The following is a 21331-nucleotide window of genomic DNA, read 5'->3' as shown; positions in this document are numbered from 1 at the left end:
CAGTGGCCCTTACTCCCAGATGTATGAGTAAAAGATTGTAGCCCAAGATTCCTGTTTCTGCTCACTTGGCATCTCCAGAATGCAGACAGCTATGTATATAATGAAATTGTGCAGGTGAAACCACCCGCGTATTCTATATCACTTGATGATGTTCCTCATGCTTTTGATTTTGTGGCTGAAATGCTCCCCCTTCTCATTTAATTGCATCACAAGTTATTTTTCACTTTTATTGCTGTTTTCATATATGTTTGCTGCAAAAGGGTGGAGAATTGGCATGATCTTTCTCTTGCTGTCATAAAAGAAATAAGCAGAAGGGACAGGGGTACATTTTCATTACATTACATGGCAGGAGAACTGTGGGCATGCCTTGTCCAGCTAAACTAAGCCGGGGGGTTTCAGGCAGGATGTGTTAAGGGCAGCAGGTGTGTGTACCTGGAGTCCCAGGAACACTGCAGAGCATTCGTCTGTGCTGGTCGGTTGCAACATAGCTGGAACCAGTTTATTTATATATCATGTTTTCCAGAGATACCTTTGTGCTCAGAATGGTTTGCAGAAAATAATCAGTCTAGATAAAAAAGTCATAATAAATAAAAGGTATAATCTCACTATAGTGAATTGCAGCTCTTTATTGCGTAGTCAAAGGCCATCACTAGTCATACATAGAATAACGCTGTGGAAAGTGGAAAACCTCTCAAAATATGATTACAACAAGCTAACTGCTTTGTCTGCTGTAATATTTGACGCACATCCAATATTTTTAGCTCTGTAACACACAATTCAACCATTAACAAATCATTTTAAATATAGAAAATCTCAGTGAGCATAAATAGGTTAGTTAACAATATCCAGTCCTCTTGCATCCCAAAGCTGGTAGCCTTAGTGCCTAGTAGCTCCCCTCATAAACTTTTATACCTGGATCCAAACAGCCTGAAAACATTTTTGAAGGCCCCTAAGGCTGAAGAACTGGGACGCAGGTGGCGCTGTGGGTTAAACCACAGAGCCTAGGACTCGCCGATCAGAAGGTCGGTGGTTCGAATCCCCGCGATGGGGTGAGCTCCCGTTGCTACCCGGTCCCTGCTCCTGCCAACCTAGCAGTTCGAAAGCACGTCAAAGCGCAAGTCGATAAATAGGTACCGTTCCGGCGGGAAGGTAAACGGCGTTTCTGTGCGCTGCTCCACTTCGCCAGAAGCGGCTTAGTCATGCTGGCCACATGACCCGGAAGCTGTACGCCGGCTCCCTCGGCCAATAAAGTGAGATGAGTGCCGCAACCCCAGAGTCGGTCACGACTGGACCTAATGGTCAGGGGTCCCTTTACCTTTAAGGCTGAAGAGTGTGGCAAAGCTTGTAGAAACAACCAGCCTCTGATAGTGAGTGCATGGTGTTTCTCTCTTCAATAGGGTGATCAAAGAACTGGTTCATACACTTGCCACCTTTATGACATGGAAGAACAGACCCAGGTTCTTGTCTTAGACCATGCACAGACTTGATGGTTCTGCATTGTGGCCCAATATCTGCAGTTATTTAAAAACCCACCCACCCACCCATACACGATGATAGTGGGAAGAGTATGTGAACTGGGTTGATACATGCATGGGATTTGCGTGCAGAGTCCCTTTCTTACATGCTGAGATTTGTACATAGTGGGTGGGAGGATAGTGCCAGCTCCCTCATATTAAAAAGGAATTGCCAGCTTGGTAAGGGTGTGAATTGGGGCAGTTAAATCTACTGACTCCCTAAAAGACTAACTAACTGCAGAATAGGTTTTTGTGCACATGCTTATTTCATCACATATGTAAAGCAGCTTAGTGATACATGCAGTATACACATGTTCAGAATGTTACTGTGGGAATGTTACAAAGTGACCTTAAAAGTTAAAGAATGTGTCTTAGCAAACGGGAATTGTGTAAAATTGACTTGCTCATCGCTGTCAAAAGGCACCTTACCACAAGTGCAATTGTTATTAGTTTTAATGGATAAACCACCCTTAGTTCTTATTCAAATGAAGAACTAAGTGTCGCCATGTTGTGAAAATGGCAGTCTTATGCAGCCTTAAAGGATAACATGATGCTGTAAGTATAGTCCACGGAAGTTTATGCCATAATTTTCTCAGCTACCCCTCTGCAAATGTGTTGTCAACTTCAATTTTGCATTCTGTCTGTCCACTAAAGGTGTTTTGCAGAAGCACGGTGACCTGATGAATGCACATACACTAGGTTCTGTGTGTTACTTCTATATTTTAGGAGTCTCCCAGTCAAGAAAGTGATCAAATTTTCACTAGCTGTTGATCACTAGCTCACTTACTTTCCTATATGATTTTGTGCTTTTACATTTTTTCTTGTGCTATTATAATTCACACCGCTTTCTTGTGCTAGCTGAAAAGTGATACATAATCCAATAAATAAATAAATTAATAAATAAATAAATAAATGTATGTATGTATGTATGTATGTATGTTTCAAGTTGGAGGGTCAGGTTTTCCCAAAGCCTCCATGAAGAGACTGTGTTCTTTAGGCTGTAGATCACTAACCTCTGCAGAGACCCCATGGTCTCTGCACTAGGTGTTCTGATTGCATTTCTTCTGAGCTGCTATCATAGTTGGAGCCATCCCTCTTTATCGGTATGGTATTGTCAGTCTGCTCTTTTTCTTTTTGGAAGGTGGCTTAGCGCCAAGAGTTCCTGTGATAAATCCTTTGGCTGTGTATTCCTATCTGAGGGCTTAGAGCAGATTTGTATTGTAAGCATTGGCTGCACATGGTGGGTTGTGTGAAGTCACGGAAAATGGGGATGGGTGGTAAGTGGGTTTCCTGCGCAAGGGGTGTGTGTGTTTAAAACAGTCCTTGCAGAGCTACACCATCTGTGTCCTTGCAGAAAATGCACCAGCTGTGTGAACTGATCTAGGGTTTGGGTTGGAATGGAGTTGAAATTATTGTGGTCTGGTAGACCTGTGAGCACCAGATGTGGAGATGTATTCTAAGTGACTAGCAACTATTTTACCTTTTGAAAACGAAGTGGGACCGACAGAGAGAATGAGATATTTCGGATAAATGTAATCTTAGCTCCCTGGTATTTTTCCAAGGCACTGTCAGTGCAGGTTGCCCTCCTCCAAATTGTTCATTAAGTGTAGATATCAAATTGCTATAATATAGAGAGTCGACACACAGAGCTTATAATGCCTGTGTATTCTACAAAAGGAGAGAGAACCAAAGGAGGCACAAAATGAGCTATCTTGAAATCCTTAAAAAATGAAAACCAAACCAGGACCACTAATTGCTCCACTGCTACCTATTAACAGAGGGAAGCCAGAGGAGGCTTGCTGGGTTTGGTTTTTGAACATCAAAATCTATTTGCCATTCACAGTTGTGAAATAGAAGTGATCTCTGGCCAAGGGTGCTAAATATGTGATCCAGCAGGGAGGGGGATATGAAAAATAAAGTTTTTATGTCCAAGCTAGAGTGTGAGAATAGGTCTTTGCTTAAAAGGAAAAGTGGGAATTTCTGTTTGAATATAATATCTGCCTTTACACATGGCTCCTAGCAAAATATCATATTTTGTCTTATTTTTCCAGATAGCCTAGCTGAAACAAAGCTTTTAGCAGGCACTTAAAACTGTGGAAGAAAAGTGCCTCCGTAATATTAATAATTAAGCACTAAAAATATGTTTCTCACAGACGTGGAGCAAACATGTGTTCTGTGGAGCATTCTATGATGCAAGCCACATAACGAGAAGTTGTTGTCCTTTGGATGACTAAAAGGTTTGGTGAAGTGCATGTGTGAGTCTATATTCCTCTATGTCTCCCTCCATAGAAATTTGTGAGGGGAGGAGTCACAGTGAATGACTGTGGATGATGCTTCAAATTAGCTGTAGAATATGGTTTGGATTGTATCGTTTTAAATTACAGGTATGTGGTTGAAAGGCCACAACCTTTTTTTTTCTTTTTAAAGAAATTCTCAGCATTTAGAATAGTAGCATATAAGGAAAAAGGCTTGTCTAGAACCTTGTCTGCACTTTTTCTGAGTGCAGAATTTATTTATTTTTTCATTTTACCAGTGGGTAGCATCTGACGCCATAGAATTCTGATGCTTTCTGCTATGATATCCCATGAGACATATTTATATTTGAATGCCCTAGCCCTCACTGTGGTGTATGCAAAGGCCAATGTGATTGCACGTGACTTGCTTTTGCAGTTTTGATTTTTGCCCTCTGTTAAGTGGATACAACTGTGTTGAAGCTAAGGAGGTCACACACTAGGCGTGTGTTCATTAGTCAGAAGCAAACATAAAAGGAAGGTTTCTGTATGTCTGCATTCATGTCAGTAGCAGAAAGAATTTGAAGTATAAAATAATGGTGGTTCTGAAAGGCCGTGAGTGATTGCATCTCCCATATTGAACTACCATTCAGCAGTTTGAAGTAGAAACACCAAATCACAGGGTCACTTAATGCGCCTTGTTGTGCGGAGGGCTAAGTCGTTCTTCCCTGAGCAAGACAAAATGGCTGGTGCTGAAGAACTGCTTCATAGTTATCTAGCACTTGCGTAACCATCTGCCTTGTTCTGTACAGGATGTTCCTTATTGCTAAAAGAAAACAAACAACAAAAAACCCCTACTCTGTTAAAGCCTCATATTAGATCTCTTCGTTTTCTCCTCCCCCCACTAAAAACCTGGACGAGATTGTGCTTTTGGTAAAGCTACTGGTATTTTTTTTTTGTCAGCTGCTAATTGGAATTATTTTTTGAACATATTTTTGCAAAATTGTGGTGCCTATTTGTGCTTTCCGCCTCCTCTTCCCAGATCCTCAGTATGTAATGTAATGTACCTGTGTTATCCTCTGATGAAAGGTGATATAGAAATTTAATAAATAACGACAACAATAATAAAATGCATTCTCTAGATTAAAAACTCAAGAATACAATCAATTTCAGTACCAAGACCCAAACCCAGCCTAAAAGGAAGACTAATACTGGCCACCAGCAATAGATAATTTAGCACATGAAAAGAGTTAACAGATATTAATGTTTAATATCAGAAGGCCTGGAATAATATAAAGGTCTGCTTCTGGAGCTAAAAAGACTGAAGTAGGTGTTAGGGGAACACCTCTTAAAAATGCGTCACACGTAATATTTTATTTAAAGTGCTTACATGCTATCTTTCAAGGCAAAGCCCTAGCAAGATGCCTTACAAAAGATAATTAGATGCTTATACATAGCAGGAACCTTGTGTTTCCAAACATTGTTATGGTACAGTCCAACTGCAATGGTTCTTGCCTAAGCCCCCAGTGACCTTCCTTTTAGTCATCCACTTGTGATCTGTACTGTTGACAACCAGCATTATTCCCCCTCCCCCAATACCTTCCCCCTACTTTTGTTCCACCTCCCACCTGGGTTGGTCTGTTGCATAGGTCTGTGAAACATTTGTTCCAATGATAATGATTTCAGGATTCGAACAGCACTCCCCTTCCAGGTATGATTAGAGTTTAGACTGCCTTCATGCTAGATCTAAGTAGAGTGGAGGGTAATCTGGGGGGAAAGAAAGGGAGAAATCATAACCCAGTGGGTTTTGTTTTGCTTTTAAAATGTCTCACTCTGCTCATTTGTTGTTGCTTTTACATAGCCACAGTGGAGTGCTACAACCCAAGGATGAACGAATGGAGCTACGTAGCAAAAATGAATGAGCCTCACTATGGCCATGCTGGAACAGTGTATGGGGGGCTGATGTATATTTCAGGTAAGCCTTCCTATTATTATTTTCTTCTTCTTCTTCTTCTTCTTCTTCTTCTTCTTCTTCTTCTTCTTCTTCTTCTTCTTCTTCTTCTTCTAAATTTGTATACTGCCCATCATCCAACGATCTCAGAGTTGTTCACAGCATAAAAATACAAGATAAAACACATAATAAAAACAAGAACAAAAGAAACCAATAATCCCTCCCTCCCACAAAACATTTTAAAGCATACAGAATGTAAATCAGCCAAAGGCTTTGTTGAAAAGCAATGTTTTTCCCTGTCATGTAATGGTGCATAATGAAAGTGCCAGGCAAGATTCCATGGGGAGAACACTCCACAAATGGCCTGTTATTGTGCTGGCACCCTCTGGACCTCTCATGGAGAAAGCACACAAAGAAGGGCCTCCAACGATGATCCCAACGATAAATTGGGGGGAGGCGGTCTTTGGCATATTGTGGTCCTGAGCCATTTAAGGCTTTATAGGTTAAAACCAGCACTATGAATTGGACCCAGAACCTAATTGGCAGCCAGTCCAGTCAAGCCAGGGTCAGTGTAATATGCTCAAATGGCCTTGACCCAGTGAGCAACAAGACTGCTGAATTCTGCACCAGCAGAGGTTTCCATACTGTCTTCAGAGGCAGCCCTACGTATAACATGTTGCAGTAATCCAGAGAAGGACTGCTCCAGAGAAGCGGACACGGAGCAATGGATCCAAACTACAAGGAAGAAGATTCCACCTAAACATTAGGAAGAACTTCCTGACAGTAAGAGCTGTTCGGCAGTGGAATTTGCTGCCAAGGAGTGTGGTGGAGTCTCCTTCTTTGGAGGTCTTTAAGCAGAGGCTTGACAACCATATGTCAGGAGTGCTCTGATGGTGTTTCCTGCTTGGCAGGGGGTTGGACTCGATGGCCCTTGTGGTCTCTTCCAACTCTACGATTCTATGATTCTAATCTAACCTAGAGGTTACCGGAGCATAGACAACAGTAGTTAGGCTATCCCTGTCCTGATAGGGGCGTAGCTGGGACGCCAGCTGAAACTGATGGAAGGCATTCTGCTGAGGCCAGCTGAACCTGAAGCAACAGTAATGGATCCAGGAGTGCCCCTGAGCTATGTGCCTGCTCCTTCAGAGGGAGTGTAACCCCATCAAGAGCAGGCTACCTCCCACTAACAGTGCCTCAGTCTTATCTAAATTGAACTTCAATTTGTTGGCACTCTTCCAGTCCATTACTAAGACGAGACAACGGTCCAGCACATCCACTGCCTTACCTGCAGATGTAAAGGAGAAATAGAGTTTTGTGTCATCAGCATATTGCTGACAATGTACAGTGGTACCTCGGGTTACATACGCTTCAGGTTACAGACGCTTCAGGTTACAGACTCCGCTAACCCAGAAATCGTGCTTCAGGTTAAGAACTTTGCTTCAGGATGAGAACAGAAATAGTGCTCTGGCGGCGCGGCGGCAGCGGGAGGCCCCATTAGCTAAAATGGTGCTTCAGGTTAAGAACAGTTTCAGGTTAAGAACGGACCTCCAGAACGAATTAAGTACTTAACCCGAGGTACCACTGTACTCCCAAACTCTGGAGTGCTCTGGACATCTCTTGAGATTCATCTGCTACAACAGCAGAGTTAAGATACTGTGGATGAAGCAGATCTTACTCCAAGCCAACCTAGCATTTGGCAACAGCATCCACAGACCCATGGTCTGGCAACCATAATTCCCCAGGTTGGAGGAGGGGCTAGCGCACGGCACAGTCACCAACAGCCTGTGCCCTGTGCCCCTTACCTGGCCTGCCCCGCCTCCCACACCGTCCCTCCCCCTGCCCTGAATCATGGCAAGTAGAGCCTCCCCTGCTCTTCCCAACTCTTCTCTTTGCAAGCACATCCTATGCCTCAACAAAAAACCCAAATTAAGAAACCCACAAGTTAAAAACCGTTTAAAAACATTTTATTATAAAACTTGTTTCCTGCTTGGCAGGGGGTTGGACTCGATGGCCCTTGTGGTCTCTTCCAACTCTATGATTCTATGATTATTACTTCTGAGTGAGATTGCTCCCCACTACTCCCATAGTTTTTAAAAAATGTAATTCCAGTAACCTGTATCAAGATCGTTTGCTCTTTCCAGGCAGTGATTTCTAATGCCCCCCACAAATCCTAATTTCCTTCAAAACTGTTCCAAACAGAAGATGCTATGACATCTTCAGATTTCATTTTAGACACAGTTATCTCAGCTGGTAGGTGATTATTTTCTGAAACAACCTCCTTAATAACTTATTTGTGTTTCTTCTTCTTAAACCTTCAGAAAAGGATTTATTAGGAAATCACAAACTCAGTCACCATGCTGTCTCTAAGCTTACAGGTGTCTCTATTGTAATAACTGACTCATTTTGTACCTCAGGGAGGCCTAGCAAATCCAATGCATGTTAAGATAAATACTGCATCTTTGGGGTAAACATCAATAACTTTGAAGTCTAGCCAACATATGTAAATCATTGCATCCTTCAAACACGTCATCAGAGGGAGAGAGCAGCCTACAGAGTCTGTTTTGCCTGATTCACATCAAAACGCTGTGATTTTAAAAACCTATTTTAGTTGGCAGCAGTGCAGCAGTTAGCTTATTCTCTCTGTGTTATCAATTCTCTGAACAATTGTCTCCCCCAGAGAGGGCTGGAAGCCAGAGGAGCATATGCCTCCCATCTGCCACATGCACCTGTGTCAGAGTGGAATGCCTAGGGTGGGGGCCCCAAATCCTTTCAGCTGCCTTGTTCTTGGATCAGTTTTTCCATGAAAGAAATGTCTCCCTCCCATAGCAGGCTGCAATCATGAGTACTGTACTGCTTCCAAGCGGGGTCGAGTTGATGGCACACGTACTTTGCATTCAGAAAGCCCTTGCTTCAGTCCTTGGCATCTCAAAGCTAAAAGACATGGGTGGCAGGTGCAGAGAGACCCCCCTTCCCAGCCTTAGACCCTGGAGGGCAGCTGCCAATCAACTCTGGGCTGATCCTATAGAAGTCTGTGTTGTTTCAAATGAGTTTGTATCTACCTCTGGTTCTAGCAACCTACTCTGGCTGTGGGTGTTTTTGGACAGAATTGGGAATCCTGCTCTTTTGTTTTTAGCAGCATCTTCTACAGAGAATGGCATAACAGCATAAAATGTGCCACAGAACCCTTTATAATTATGGCAGCGAATGGTGCTCACAGCACTCAAGGTCTATGCAAAGCCCTTTTCATCTGGCATAAAATATTAATTTCACATATATGCTCCTAGGGTCAGAACTGGCAGTGTCTGACCATAAATGAGAGCTTGGGGTCATAGTGGATAGCGTGATGGAGATGTCAACCAGGTGTGTGGCAGCTGTTAAAAAGGCAGATTCCATGTTAGGGAAAAGAACTGAAGAGAAAACTACCAATTTCGTAATGATACAAATCGATTGTGTGACATTTGGAATCCTGTGCACGGTTCTGGCGGCCTCACCTCAAAAAGGATATTGTGGAGTTGGAAAAGGGCAACAGCATGATAAAGGGAATGAAATAACTCCCATAGGAGGAAAGGTTGCTGCATTTTGGGGAATGAGGAAAAGTGAGTAAGACGTAACATAATACGTTTGTAAAATAATGCACAGTATGGACAGAAAAGTTTTTCTCCCTCTCACTTGACACCTAGAACTCATGGGCATCCAAATTGGATGGCTTTAAAAGAGGATTGGACCAAATTCATGAAGGATGAAGTTGTCAGTGGCTGCTAGCCAGGATGGCCATGCGCTGCCTCCTGAATACCATTGCTTCTGAATACCAGTTTCTGGAAACCACAGGAGGAGGAAGTGCTGTTGTACTCAAATCCTGCTTCTTGGTTTCCCACAGGAATCTGGGTGACCACCGTTGGAACAAGATGATGGGCTAAGACAGGCCTCATCCAGCATCATCTTATGTTTTTAGTCTTGCACTTCATTGTAGGGAGTTAACAGGTTGACAGAGGCATGTTTTTAGCACTTGTGCCATCTTCAAGTGTGTCTGCATTATTTTTTGTGTGTGTTTTGATAGGTAGTTATTTAATGCATTTATTGCTATTTGTGTATTTATTAGAAACTTTTATATGTAGCCCTTCATCCTGTTTGTATTTTTGAGTGGTGTACAACCAGTTTATATCACAGTACAAATAAGCAGTAATAAAAGTAGACAAACAAAACTTAAGATATACTGAAAGCTCAAAATGACTGGGTGAATGAAAATAAAAAGGTAAAGGTAAAGGTACCCCTGCCCGTACGGGCCAGTCTTGCCAGACTCTGGGGTTGTGCGCCCATCTCACTTAAGAGGCCAGGGGCCAGCGCTGTCCGGAGACACTTCCGGGTCACGTGGCCAGCGTGACATGGCTGCTCTGGCGAGCCAGAGCTGCACACGGAAACGCCGTTTACCTTCCCGCTAGTAAGCGGTCCCTATTTATCTACTTGCACCCGGGGGTGCTTTCGAACTGCTAGGTTGGCAGGCGCTGGGACCGAAAGACGGGAGCGCACCCCGCCACGGGGATTCGAACCGCCGACCTTTCGATCGGCAAGCCCTAGGCGCTGAGGCTTTTACCCACAGCGCCACCCGCGTCCCATTGAATGAAAATAGTTTTGCCTTAATGCTGGAAAAATTGCAGTGTGTTTAAAGCTGCTTACAATGTTGATGTATAATAGATCATCAAATACTTTTTTGTGTACAAAACTAACTAATCAACAAAGTGTTAGGAGCAGAACCCAGCAAACAATTTTTTTAAAAGGAAAGAACCTGTTCAAGGACAAAATGGTAAACATTTTTAAAGCATGCAGAAATAAATACAGTTGGCATCTGTTTCATGGGGGGTTCTGTTCCTGGCCCCTCTTTGCATCAGCAAAGCATACATAAACGCATCCCTGCCCTGTTCTGCTGTTTTTGTGATGTGTTTAATGACATTTTGGTCACTTCCGGGTTCAGTGATTTGCGCATATGCGCAATCACACATCATTCAGTCCTGCATTAATCGGTCATTGCCTGTAAATAAAACTCTGGTAAATGCCTGAAGGTTAAAGTAGAAGGGGCCCAGCAGATCTCCATGAGGAGGACATTCCAAATCACTGCCTTTAGTGTCCATATGTCTGATCTCACCTATACAAACATGCCCCTCCCTGGTCCTGAATGGGGTAACTGTGCCCCTGAAGGACCATGTGCGCAGCCTGGGAGTCATTCTGGACTCACAGCTGTCCATGGAGGCGCAGGTCAATTCTGTGTCCAGGGCAGCTGTCTTACCAGCTCCATCTGGTATGCAGGATGAGACCCTACCTGCTCGCAGACTGTCTTGCCAGAGTGGTGCATGCTCTAGTTATCTCTCGCTTGGACTACTCCAGTGCGCTCTATGTGGGGGTACTTTTGAAGGTGTCTCAGAAACTACAACTAATCCAGAATGCGGCAGCTAGACTGGTGACTGGGAGTGGCCGTCGAGACCATATAACACCGGTTCTGAAAGATCTGCATTGGCTCCTAGTACGTTTCCAAGCACAATTCAAAGTGTTGGTGTTGACCTTTAAAGCCCTAAATGGCCCTGGCCCAGTAGACCTGAAGGAGCGTCTCCACCTCCATCGTTCTGCCCAGACACTGAGATTGAGCACCGAGGGCCTTCTGGTGGTTCCCTCCCTGCAAGAAGTGAGGTTACAGGGAACCAGGCAGAGGGCCTTCTCGATATTGGTGCCTGCCCTGTGGAACGCCCTCCTACCAGATGTCAAAGAGAAAAACAACTATCTGACTTTTAGAAGACATCTGAAGGCAGCCCTGTTTAGGGAAGTTTTTAATGTTTAATGCTGTATTGTGTTTTTAATATTCGGTTGGAAGCCGCCCAGAGTGGCTGGGGAAACCCAGCCAGATGGGCGGGATTTTATTTATTTATTTATTTATTTATTTATTTATTTTCCCCTGAAAGACTGGAAATAGCTGCTACCAGTCAGTGTGGACAATATTGAGCAAGATGGACCAGTTGTCTGACTCTGTAAGGCAGCTTTCTGTTCTTCTAACTGTTGATCTCATTAGCATTCCTCTTACATGAGGTGTTTGCTTTTTCTCCCCTGTCCTAGGAGGCATCACCCATGACACTTTCCAGAAGGAACTAATGTGCTTTGACCCTGACACAGACAAATGGATTCAGAAGGCTCCGATGACCACAGTTAGGGGCCTTCACTGCATGTGTACTGTCGGTGACAAGCTTTACGTCATTGGTGGAAACCATTTTAGAGGAACCAGTGATTACGATGATGTTCTAAGCTGTGAATATTACTCGCCAAGCCTAGACCAGTGGACACCAATCGCTGCTATGCTGCGCGGTCAGAGTGATGTCGGGGTGGCTGTGTTCGAAAATAAAATATACGTTGTGGGAGGATATTCGTGGAATAACCGTTGTATGGTGGAAATAGTCCAGAAGTATGACCCAGAAAAGGATGAGTGGCACAAAGTCTTTGACCTCCCAGAATCCCTTGGGGGCATCCGTGCTTGCACTCTGACAGTCTTCCCTCCCGAGGATAATACAGGCTCACCATCTAGAGAATCACCTCTTTCGGCCCCTTGAGATGTGGCATCGCTGGACTTACCATGTTGTCGCTCCAATACCACTGCACTGCATCAGGGATTCGCCTATTTGTCTTCAGTAGTCTCTTACAAGGCTTACCCTGAAGCAGCTGGCACAGTAACACAGTTGGGGGTGGGATATAACAAGAAGATGGGCGTCACTTGTGGGGTTTGGTCTAGAAAGTTTTATCGAGTGGACAGCCAAGTGCCAAGCAAAGTGAGGTTTTATTGTTTCATTTTGTTTTTTGAGCCAAACGCTTAAAAAATGAGGTATTGTCATAGGAAAAGAAAAACCTTTGCATCAGGCGCATAGATGTTCTGTACTGCGTGCACGGGTCACATAGATCAAGAAGCCGTGTAAGTTGAGCCAGTGGGGGGCGGGGTGTGTGTGCAATGAATGGGGAGCCTTGTTTGCTAAGCCCTGTTGCTGGAGGACCATCTTTCCTCGCTGCACCTCTGGAGAGAGGGGGAGCCCCTGATGCACACAACTTTTAGCAGCTATCTGGCCTCAGCTACCTCCCTCTTCTAATGGAGTATTTCAGACCTGTTTACTGACCTGACACTGGAGGTGCTTTTCAGAGGATATGGCAGACAAGAGAAACACAGCCTTTTTGAGACCATTAATAGATATACAATAAGCAGACCCTGAATCTATAAACCAGGGTTGTTGTTTTTCTAAATAACATATTAAGGGGTTTTCTTTTTCTTTTCCTTTCTGAACCTCCACATGCAAAGTGAAATGTGCTGGAGATTTGTAATTGTGTTTTTACTTTCTGTTCTCTTCCTCCTTTCCTTTCCTCTGCCCCAAAATAAAAGCTCTGATTCATCATGGGAGCCTGAGCAATTCATACATTGGAGGGAGGGGGTTTGGTTCAATTGCGCAACCCAATGGGGTGCCTGTACTAGATTTTGGGGTAAACAAGGGCTAGAATCTCTTAATTTGAAGCCACTAAATTTTTGAGCAAATGGTTCCCTACTTTCCCTTCCTCCTCCCTCCACAACCCCCCTCCAAATACCTTTTTGTTGGTTAAGAGAACTTGCTTCTTACACCTCTGTATAAAATCTCAGTTAATATACGGTTGTTTAGCACAAAATGCAGCTTTTACAGAGAGCTGCTTTTGCTCAGAGAATTCAGACTACCCTGTTTCTTTTGTTCAATAAAATCTTTAACGGCAATTAGTTGGGTGGTTTTTTAATTTTTAATTATTTTAAAGGGCTCATTAACCTTCTCTCCCTTCTCCCACTTCCCTGTTGCCAGGAAACGCCTGTATGTATCTTTGTGTGTGGGTAGCACAACCTGCTGGGAAGCCAGTTTTGTAAGAGCTTCCAAATTGGGGGGGGGGGGAGAGCAATGCTTGACCTACTTTTCCAGCAGCTCCCCTGGGAAACCCAGGCTGAGCCCATTGTGAATTCTGTGTCTGCAAGGGGGTGGGGTGGGCACTGGGGCTGAAAAGTTATTCGCAGAAAGCCGGTTTGGCTGAGCTTAATAAACCACCCCACAAGGTGGAGCAGAATCTCTGGGGCATGCTTGGAAGAGGTTTGTCAGCTGTGGCTTTGAGGCACACACAGGGCTCTCAAGTGGAAAGGCTAGAGTTCAGTGGCAGGGGGCACCTCCAGGTTGTGGGCTAGGAGGGAGCCCCGTCTGCAACACTGGAGAGCCACTGCCAGCCAGTGCGGTCAAAACAGCTAGATGGATCCTGTTGGAAGGGACCCCAAGGGTCATCTCTCCCAACCCTCTACAATACAGGTATAACGCCTAAAACATCCATGACAGGAGGGCATCCAATCTCTGCTTTAAAACCTCCAAAGAAGAAGAGTCCTCCACCTTTCCATCCCACAGTCGAACAGCTCTTAAAGTTCTTTTCTGATGTTTAGTTGGAATCTCCCTCCTTGTAACTTGAAGCCACTGGTTCATGTTCTACCCTCTGGAGCAGGAGAAAAGAAGCTTGCTCCATCCTCCATGAGACAGCCCTTGAGATATTTGACTGGTACATGGCAGCTTCCTGAGTTCCTATGGGCAGTGTAGTGAAGGAATGTGGTTTGCAGAGTTGGACAAGGCAGACTTGGGTTTAGATCTGATGCAGCACGTAGCCAATCTCTAGACTCATCCAGAGGCAGCCAGTGGGATGCTCTCCAGAGGCTGTTGTTGGGCTACCAACACCAATCAGCCCCAGCCAGCAGAGTTAATTGTCATGATTGATGGGTATAGTGGTCCAATAATACCTGAGGGGGTATTACCTGCCCAACCCCAGCCTACCTCACAGGGTTGTGAGGATAAAAGGTTTGAGGGGATCCTGGTCTTGGAGGAAAGGTGAGACAAGAAGTAATAAAATTAAAATTAGCAAATTAATAGACTTCTGCAGCAGCAGAGAAAAAGCACTGCTATTGAAAAAGCATTGGTTACATAACTGAGCTTTCTGAGAACCTTTTTTCATTAAATAAAGTGGTTCGTATGGGTGCAAATATGTGTTTGAAAGCCTGCTCTCTTCTGAGGGATGAGAGGGGTGATTTAAGTTTTTTCAAAGATTGGAAATCTATGTCTATCAGATTAAGCATCAGCAATGCCCATTTTCTCACTGCATAATGTTTGCAGGTTGCAGGAATGCAGCATTTCTGAGCACTGGGTTTGGATTCCTCTCAAGGTTCAGAAGCAGGGTGGATTTCTCAGAAGCGAAGCATTGGCAGGATTCTGCACAGAAGGCCAAAAAGTCTGCAGAAAGCAAATAGATCTACTTCGTAAGCAGTTCTCTGGGAGAGCCCAGCACAAGCGTATCTGCAGGGGCAGCCAAAACTCTTTTTGCTAGGGTTGCAGTGTTCCCAGAACATTCAATGTCATCCTGAATGGCTCTTCTCAAAAAGGAAAGAGCCATGCTTCATCAAGAGGTGGCGAGTTAAAACTATGGAAATAACTCCCACAAGAGGCAGCGGTAGCCACAGACTTTGCTGGCTTTAAAATGACCAGACAAAAGCATGGGGGATAAAATTGGCCACTAACCCTGATAGACATGTTCTGCCTCCACCGTTAGAGGCAGCATGCTTCTGAATGCCAGTTGTTAGAGAGGAGAGTGTTGCTTCACTCAGATCCTGCTGGTGGGCCACTATGGGAACAGGATTCTGGGCCAGATGGACCCAGTGGCCTGGTCCCGCAGGCTCTTCTGTTCTCTAAACCCCTTGGCACTCCTGCTTTTGACATATGGGATAGTGGAGACCCGTTCCCTGCTGTCCATTCATGACAAGTTGCCTGAAGGCACTTTGCACTGCAAATACTCCCTCCCTCGCCCATTGAGGTAGGTGCATCTTCCTGCATTTTATAAGGGCAATGACAAAATGGATTTGCTGGAGCTGTAATTCTCAATACCACTGCTGGCATGATATAAGCATTAAATAAAGTATGTGAATCCAAAGTTCTGTGTCTGCTTGTGTAACTGCTCTAGGTTTATCAGTGAGGAGGCAGACCAAGAACAATGACAAGACAAAGCATAGCCATCCTCTGTGTTTACAGCCCCCTATTCTAAAAGTTTGTCTCTGTGCTTCTACGTTCTTTTTTTTTTAAAGTGTGGTTCAACTGGCAGAATTCTGAAGGTTTGAAGGCAGGCCAGTGCTGCTTTGTATATTGCATTTCCCCCCATTTTATTGTTTGCTACAGATACTGTATTTTAATCCTGCTGTTCCCCAAAATTTCCCAAGGCGGCTTACAGATGGAAAGCAATTGCAGAGAGTGCAATTCAAATTGTCATAATAATCATGAGAATTAAAAGGCAAGGTGATCTTGAAAGTCAGTTAACGATCAGTCGCAGAAATTAGATCTGAATTATTTGCGGTGAGGATTCAGTAGCAATATCTGCTTTATGGATTTACTGGTATTTTTGTATATATGTGTGTTTTATTGGGCTGCATCAATAGGAGTATAGCATCTAGATCAAGGGAAGTAATAGTGCCACTGTATTCTGCTCTGGTCAGACCTCACCTGGAGTACTGTGTCCAGTTCTGGGCAGCACAGTTCAAGAAGGACACTGACAAACTGGAACGTGTCCAGAGGAGGGCAACCAAAATGGTCAAAGGCCTGGAAACGATGCCTTATGAGGAACGGCTAAGGGAGCTGGGCATGTTTAGCCTGGAGAAGAGGAGGTTAAGGGGTGATATGATAGCCATGTTCAAATATATAAAAGGATGTCACATAGAGGAGGGAGAAAGGTTGTTTTCTGCTGCTCCAGAGAAGCGGACACGGAGCAATGGATCCAAACTACAAGAAAGAAGATTCCACCTAAACATTAGGAAGAACTTCCTGACAGTAAGAGCTGTTTGACAGTGGAATTTGCTGCCAAGGAGTGTGGTGGAGTCTCCTTCTTTGGAGGTCTTTAAGCAGAGGCTTGACAACCATATGTCAGGAGTGCTCTGATGGTGTTTCCTGCTTGGCAGGGGGTTGGACTCGATGACCCTTGTGGTCTCTTCCAACTCTATGATTCTATGACAGTAACAGAACCAACAGAACAGATCTAAAAAGCCTGGAGAAACTGTAGGGAGGGTCATCGTCTGGCTGAAGAAATGTCAAACTGGATTCCAGGAGAACCTTTTGTAGTGGAGACCAGTGTCAAAGGCTGCCTTGTTATCTCATTGGCAAATGCAAGACTTCAGTGATCATTTATTGGTTGTGCATTTTTTAATCCTTTGTAAGGGAGCTGTGTGGCGGGTTTCTGGCTTCCTTAGAAATTTCCATTGTCTGTATATGTATGCTAAATTTAAAAGCAAGAGTATGCATAATTGGGATCTCAGACAGCAGAGCAGGCAGCCATTTGGTGACGTTGTTAGGCTGTTATGTTCCCTCATCTCCAGCCAGGTGTCAGAGATGGTGGACCAGCTGCAGCCCAGCAACACCTGCGAGGCTGCAGCTCCCCTACCCCATCTTCAAGGCTGTAACTGAGCGGTTTTGTTTTGCCAGGAGTGGCTTCTTCACTTTTCACTTGAGGGTGCAAGTGCCCTGCAGGATGAGGGCAAGATTATTCTAGTCTAGCAGCCTTTCTAAGAACCTCAGTGAACAGGAGGTGGCCCACTGGACACATGCATTGTCCACCAGTGGACTGCTCCCTGTCTTGACCCTAACCCCTTTAAGCTATGTGCTCACAAAAGGTAGGCTAGAACATCTTTCTCCTGCACTTGGCAAGGTTATCACAGGCTTCAGGACTTCAGCCGTTGCTCTGCTCTGTTGTTCCAATTTAAACTTGAATGTTGTCCCCTCTCTCTCCCCTGCCAACTCACACAATCATTTCTTGCATACCCAGCTGTTCTGGAAGTGTGCTCTGGGGAGGGGGCTTCTCTGACCCTGTACACGCAATGTTTAAAGTTGCAGCTGTTTCATGCGTGGTGCTGAGTGCAGCTGCAGGAAGCAGCTTGAGCAGCTGTTGACACCGGATCTTCTGGAGCTGATGAAGGATGAAGTAGAGGGAAAGAGAATTTTCCAAATTATTACAAATCAAATCAAACCAAATTAATTTAATTTAATTCAATATAATTTCTTAAAATCAGGTTTCCCGCTCCTGTTCCAAACATATGATCATCATTTCCTTGCATAGTCGCATCATTTCTTATTTAGAGTCCAGTTGACATCCTTCACTTGCCGTTAAACTATTCTTCCATCTGGCCTCTTTTTTCACCTTGCAAACAGCACCTCCGTTACATCTTATAAATAAACAATCTATTTCACGGGTATAGTCCTTCATATACAGTGGTACCTCTGGATGCGAACGGGATCTGTTCCGGAGCCCCGTTTGCATCCAGAGCAGAACGCAACCCGTGTCTGTGCGGGTCACGATTTGCCACTTCTGCGCATGCGCGTGACATCATTTTGAGCGTCTGCACATGCGCGAGTGGTGAAACCCGGAAGTAACGCGTTCCATTACTTCCCGGTCACCGCAGAGCGTAATCTGAAAACGCTCAACCTGAAGCGACTTTAACCCAAGGTATGACTGTACTACATTATTGCGGACCTGGTGTGCTGAGAGAGTTAACACTTTTGCAGTGTTTATCTGGACGGTGTAAGGTCACATTCCATTCCTTCTGCTGTTTACAGACTAGTGTATGGTAAAGGTAAAGGTACCCCTGCCCGTACGGGCCAGTCTTGCCAGACTCTGGGGTTGTGCGCCCATCTCACTTAAGAGGCCAGGGGCCAGCGCTGTCCGGAGACACTTCCGGGTCACGTGGCCAGCGTGACATCGCTGCTCTGGCAAGCCAGAGCCGCACACGGAAACGCCGTTTACCTTCCCGCTGGTAAGCGGTCCCTATTTATCTACTTGCACCCGGAGGTGCTTTCGAACTGCTAGGTTGGCAGGCGCTGGGACCGAGCAGCGGGAGCGCACCCTGCCGCAGGGATTCGAACCGCCAACCTTTCGATCGGCAAGTCCTAGGTGCTGAGGCTTTAACCCACAGCGCCACCTGCGTCCCTCAACTAGCGTATGAGCTGCAGCCATAAATAGCTCAGAGTGCATATCCAAACTCCGCCATTTATATTCTACTGTGGATTTCTTCCTCAGCACACAGTTAAAAGCAATATCTTTTCTCAAATTCAGCCTCTTCACCACATGTGCCTGGCAGCAGTTCATTCTCTCCCCCCCCCCACTGCATTCCTCCAATGGCAGTCCAGGAATAATTTTAAAAAAAGTCTATTCAGCCTCAGTCGAGGGGGGGAGGGCATAGTAAAACCTTGTTAAATTCCTTGCTGAGCATAACTTAAAAGCTTCCCGCCTTTTTTCCAAAGTAACAAACAAAATAACATAGCAGCAGCTACACACGTCTTTTTCATTATGCAGGGGAGGACAGGGGGAAAGGATACCATCTGAAAACTATAAAGCACATAAACCATAAACTATAAACCACAAAGCACGTTACCCTCCCTCTTCCTTTCCCAGTTGTTGTAAGGATTCTCAAGCTTCAAAGAAAACATTCAGATACCTTCAAAGAGCCAAGTCCAGTCCTTTCGGCATCTGACTGATTGCAGGCCATTAGCATATGTTGGTCTAGGAGTGCCTCTTGATTAATGCCAATTGTCCGAATTAGAATTTGCTCTTCCTCTGGTATGCCCGCCTACTTTCTGTTTAGGTTTGCAGATCTCATTCTTGGCAGCAGCCATTAGGTTGCTCTTGCCCTGCTGTGTGCAACGGTGCCCCCTTTCTCAGCTCCCTGCTCCCAATCCTTCATGGGATTGTAGCTAAGGACATCGGAAGAGCCTGATAGATCAAACCAGTGGTGCTTCTAGTCCATCATCTGTCCTCATAGTGGCTACCCAAATTATCTCCTTGTATTGCGGCATGCATCACCCCACACATTAGGGGCGAGGAAGCAGTGGCTTTCCAGGGGTCCCTAGATCCCAACTCCCACCAGCAGTGCAGTCAGTGGTCAAGATAGCGGGAGCAGTGGGTCTAGAGCAGGCTTCCTCAGCCTTGGTCCTCCAGATGTTTTTGGCCTACAACTCCCATGATCCGAAGCTATCAGGACCAGTGGTCAGGGATGATGGGAATTGTAGTCTCAAAACATCTGGAGGACCGAGGTTGAGGAAGCCTGGTCTACAGCAACTGGAGTGCCACAGCTACTCCATTGGGGACAACAACCACAAGATTCAGTTCAGATCCCAAGTTGATGCCTGGAGAAAGCAGCCCACTCTGGAGGCTCTGATTCAGCTTGTGGGGTGTGTGGCTCTGAAGCTGTATCCCACTTGTAAAAAACTAGGTTTTATTCCTCCCCTGTTTTCTATCATTTATAAATTGTTTCCTGTGAAATTCCCCCAAAGCGATTTGTAGAATAATAACATATATAAAATGTGCAACTTTTTAAAAATAAATGATACAGTTCTGCAAATCACTTCGGGATGTTTCACAAAAAGCAATTCATAAATGAGCCAGATAGTGGGAAGAATGAAGCTTAGGTTTAAAAAAAAATGTTTTGAGAAATGCAATGGTTCTAACAGCAAAGGCACGACATATATCAGACCATATGTGTGTGTGTGTGTGTGTGATCATATTCCACAATCAGGCCATGGCTGAAAAAGTCCCGGCATGTGTGCCTGATGTGTGCCTCTGTCTCAACAGACAGAGATTGGCTTACACAGTTGAAGGTGGCTTTCAAAAACCATTTTGGGTTTAAAGGGTAACCACTTGAAATTGGGTCTGGAAGTAGACGGGCAACCACTGGAACTCATACAATATAGAATATTGGTGTAATATGCTCAGCTATCCTTATTCCAGCCAGGAGCCAAGTGGCTGCATTTTGCAAACTTTCTTTAAAGCACATTTCAGTAGTCTAATCTGGATTTCACTATTATAGGGAAATAAGAAACAATGCTGTGTCATGTATGGAGCTAAATAAAAAAGAATAAAATTACCATGCGGGGCTACAGGTTCTGCCCCCCCCCCCCGTAGACAAGTGGCGGCAAAACATTTGGTGTGGTGGGCCCTCAAACAGGCTGAAAAGTTTGCTAGTACTTCTCCAAGCTAAGTAGATCAGCCAAGATGGAGAATGCATAGCCTCCTATGAGCCATAACATCACCCATGTCACTTGTATCCTTGGCTACACTTTTATTCACCCGGCTCTAGAACCCTTGGGAATGCTAAGGAGCCCCACCTGAATGCAGATCCAGGGGCGATTGCTCTGCAACTCCTCTTCCCACTTATTCGTAGAAGCATAAGCAGAGGTAGTTAACTAATTAATTTGCAAATGAAATCATTATTTTGACTAAGTATTGGTTTGCCTTGGTGCAGAACAAAGAGTTTGTTCTTCAATTTTATTTTTTTGAAAACATTTTTATCCTGGTTATGAATCTTGATTTAAAGTGGCAGAGGCTCTGCTTTGCACCCAGAAGGTCCCATGTTCAATCCTTGCCGTCTCTGGTTGGGGCCAGGAGACAACCTTCCATGAAACCCCAGAGAGCAACTCCCAGGCAGCACGGAGCCAGGTGCACCAATGAGCTGACTTTGTATAAAGCAAATGCCTTCTGTGTTTCTCTGTCAGATGGTACCACGAGGTGCACGCTTCCCTTTCATATGCTGAAAGATCAAATGA

At 44.7% G+C, this 21331-nt stretch overlaps 1 protein-coding gene across 6 annotated transcripts in view; it reads left to right on the top strand.

Moving 5' to 3' along the window:
- LOC309361777 (kelch-like protein 13) overlaps positions 1-13458 on the top strand; it is a 77419-nt gene extending 63961 nt beyond the window's left edge. For all 6 annotated transcript variants that reach the window (XM_081896950.1, XM_081896947.1, XM_081896949.1 and 3 more), the window contains 2 exons: positions 5607-5720; positions 11796-13458. In XM_081896950.1, the coding sequence (XP_081753076.1) occupies positions 5607-5720; positions 11796-12283 (602 nt within the window). In that variant the 3' untranslated portion in view covers positions 12284-13458. The remainder of the gene's footprint in view (positions 1-5606; positions 5721-11795) is intronic.
- The last annotated feature ends 7873 nt before the right edge of the window (positions 13459-21331 follow it).

Source organism: Podarcis melisellensis (genome assembly GCF_964234715.1).
Source record: "Podarcis melisellensis genome assembly, chromosome: Z".
NCBI classification, from domain to species: Eukaryota; Metazoa; Chordata; class Lepidosauria; order Squamata; family Lacertidae; genus Podarcis; species Podarcis melisellensis.
The sequence above is the reverse complement of the archived record's forward strand: the minus strand, read 5'-3'. Positions and strand labels throughout refer to the sequence as shown.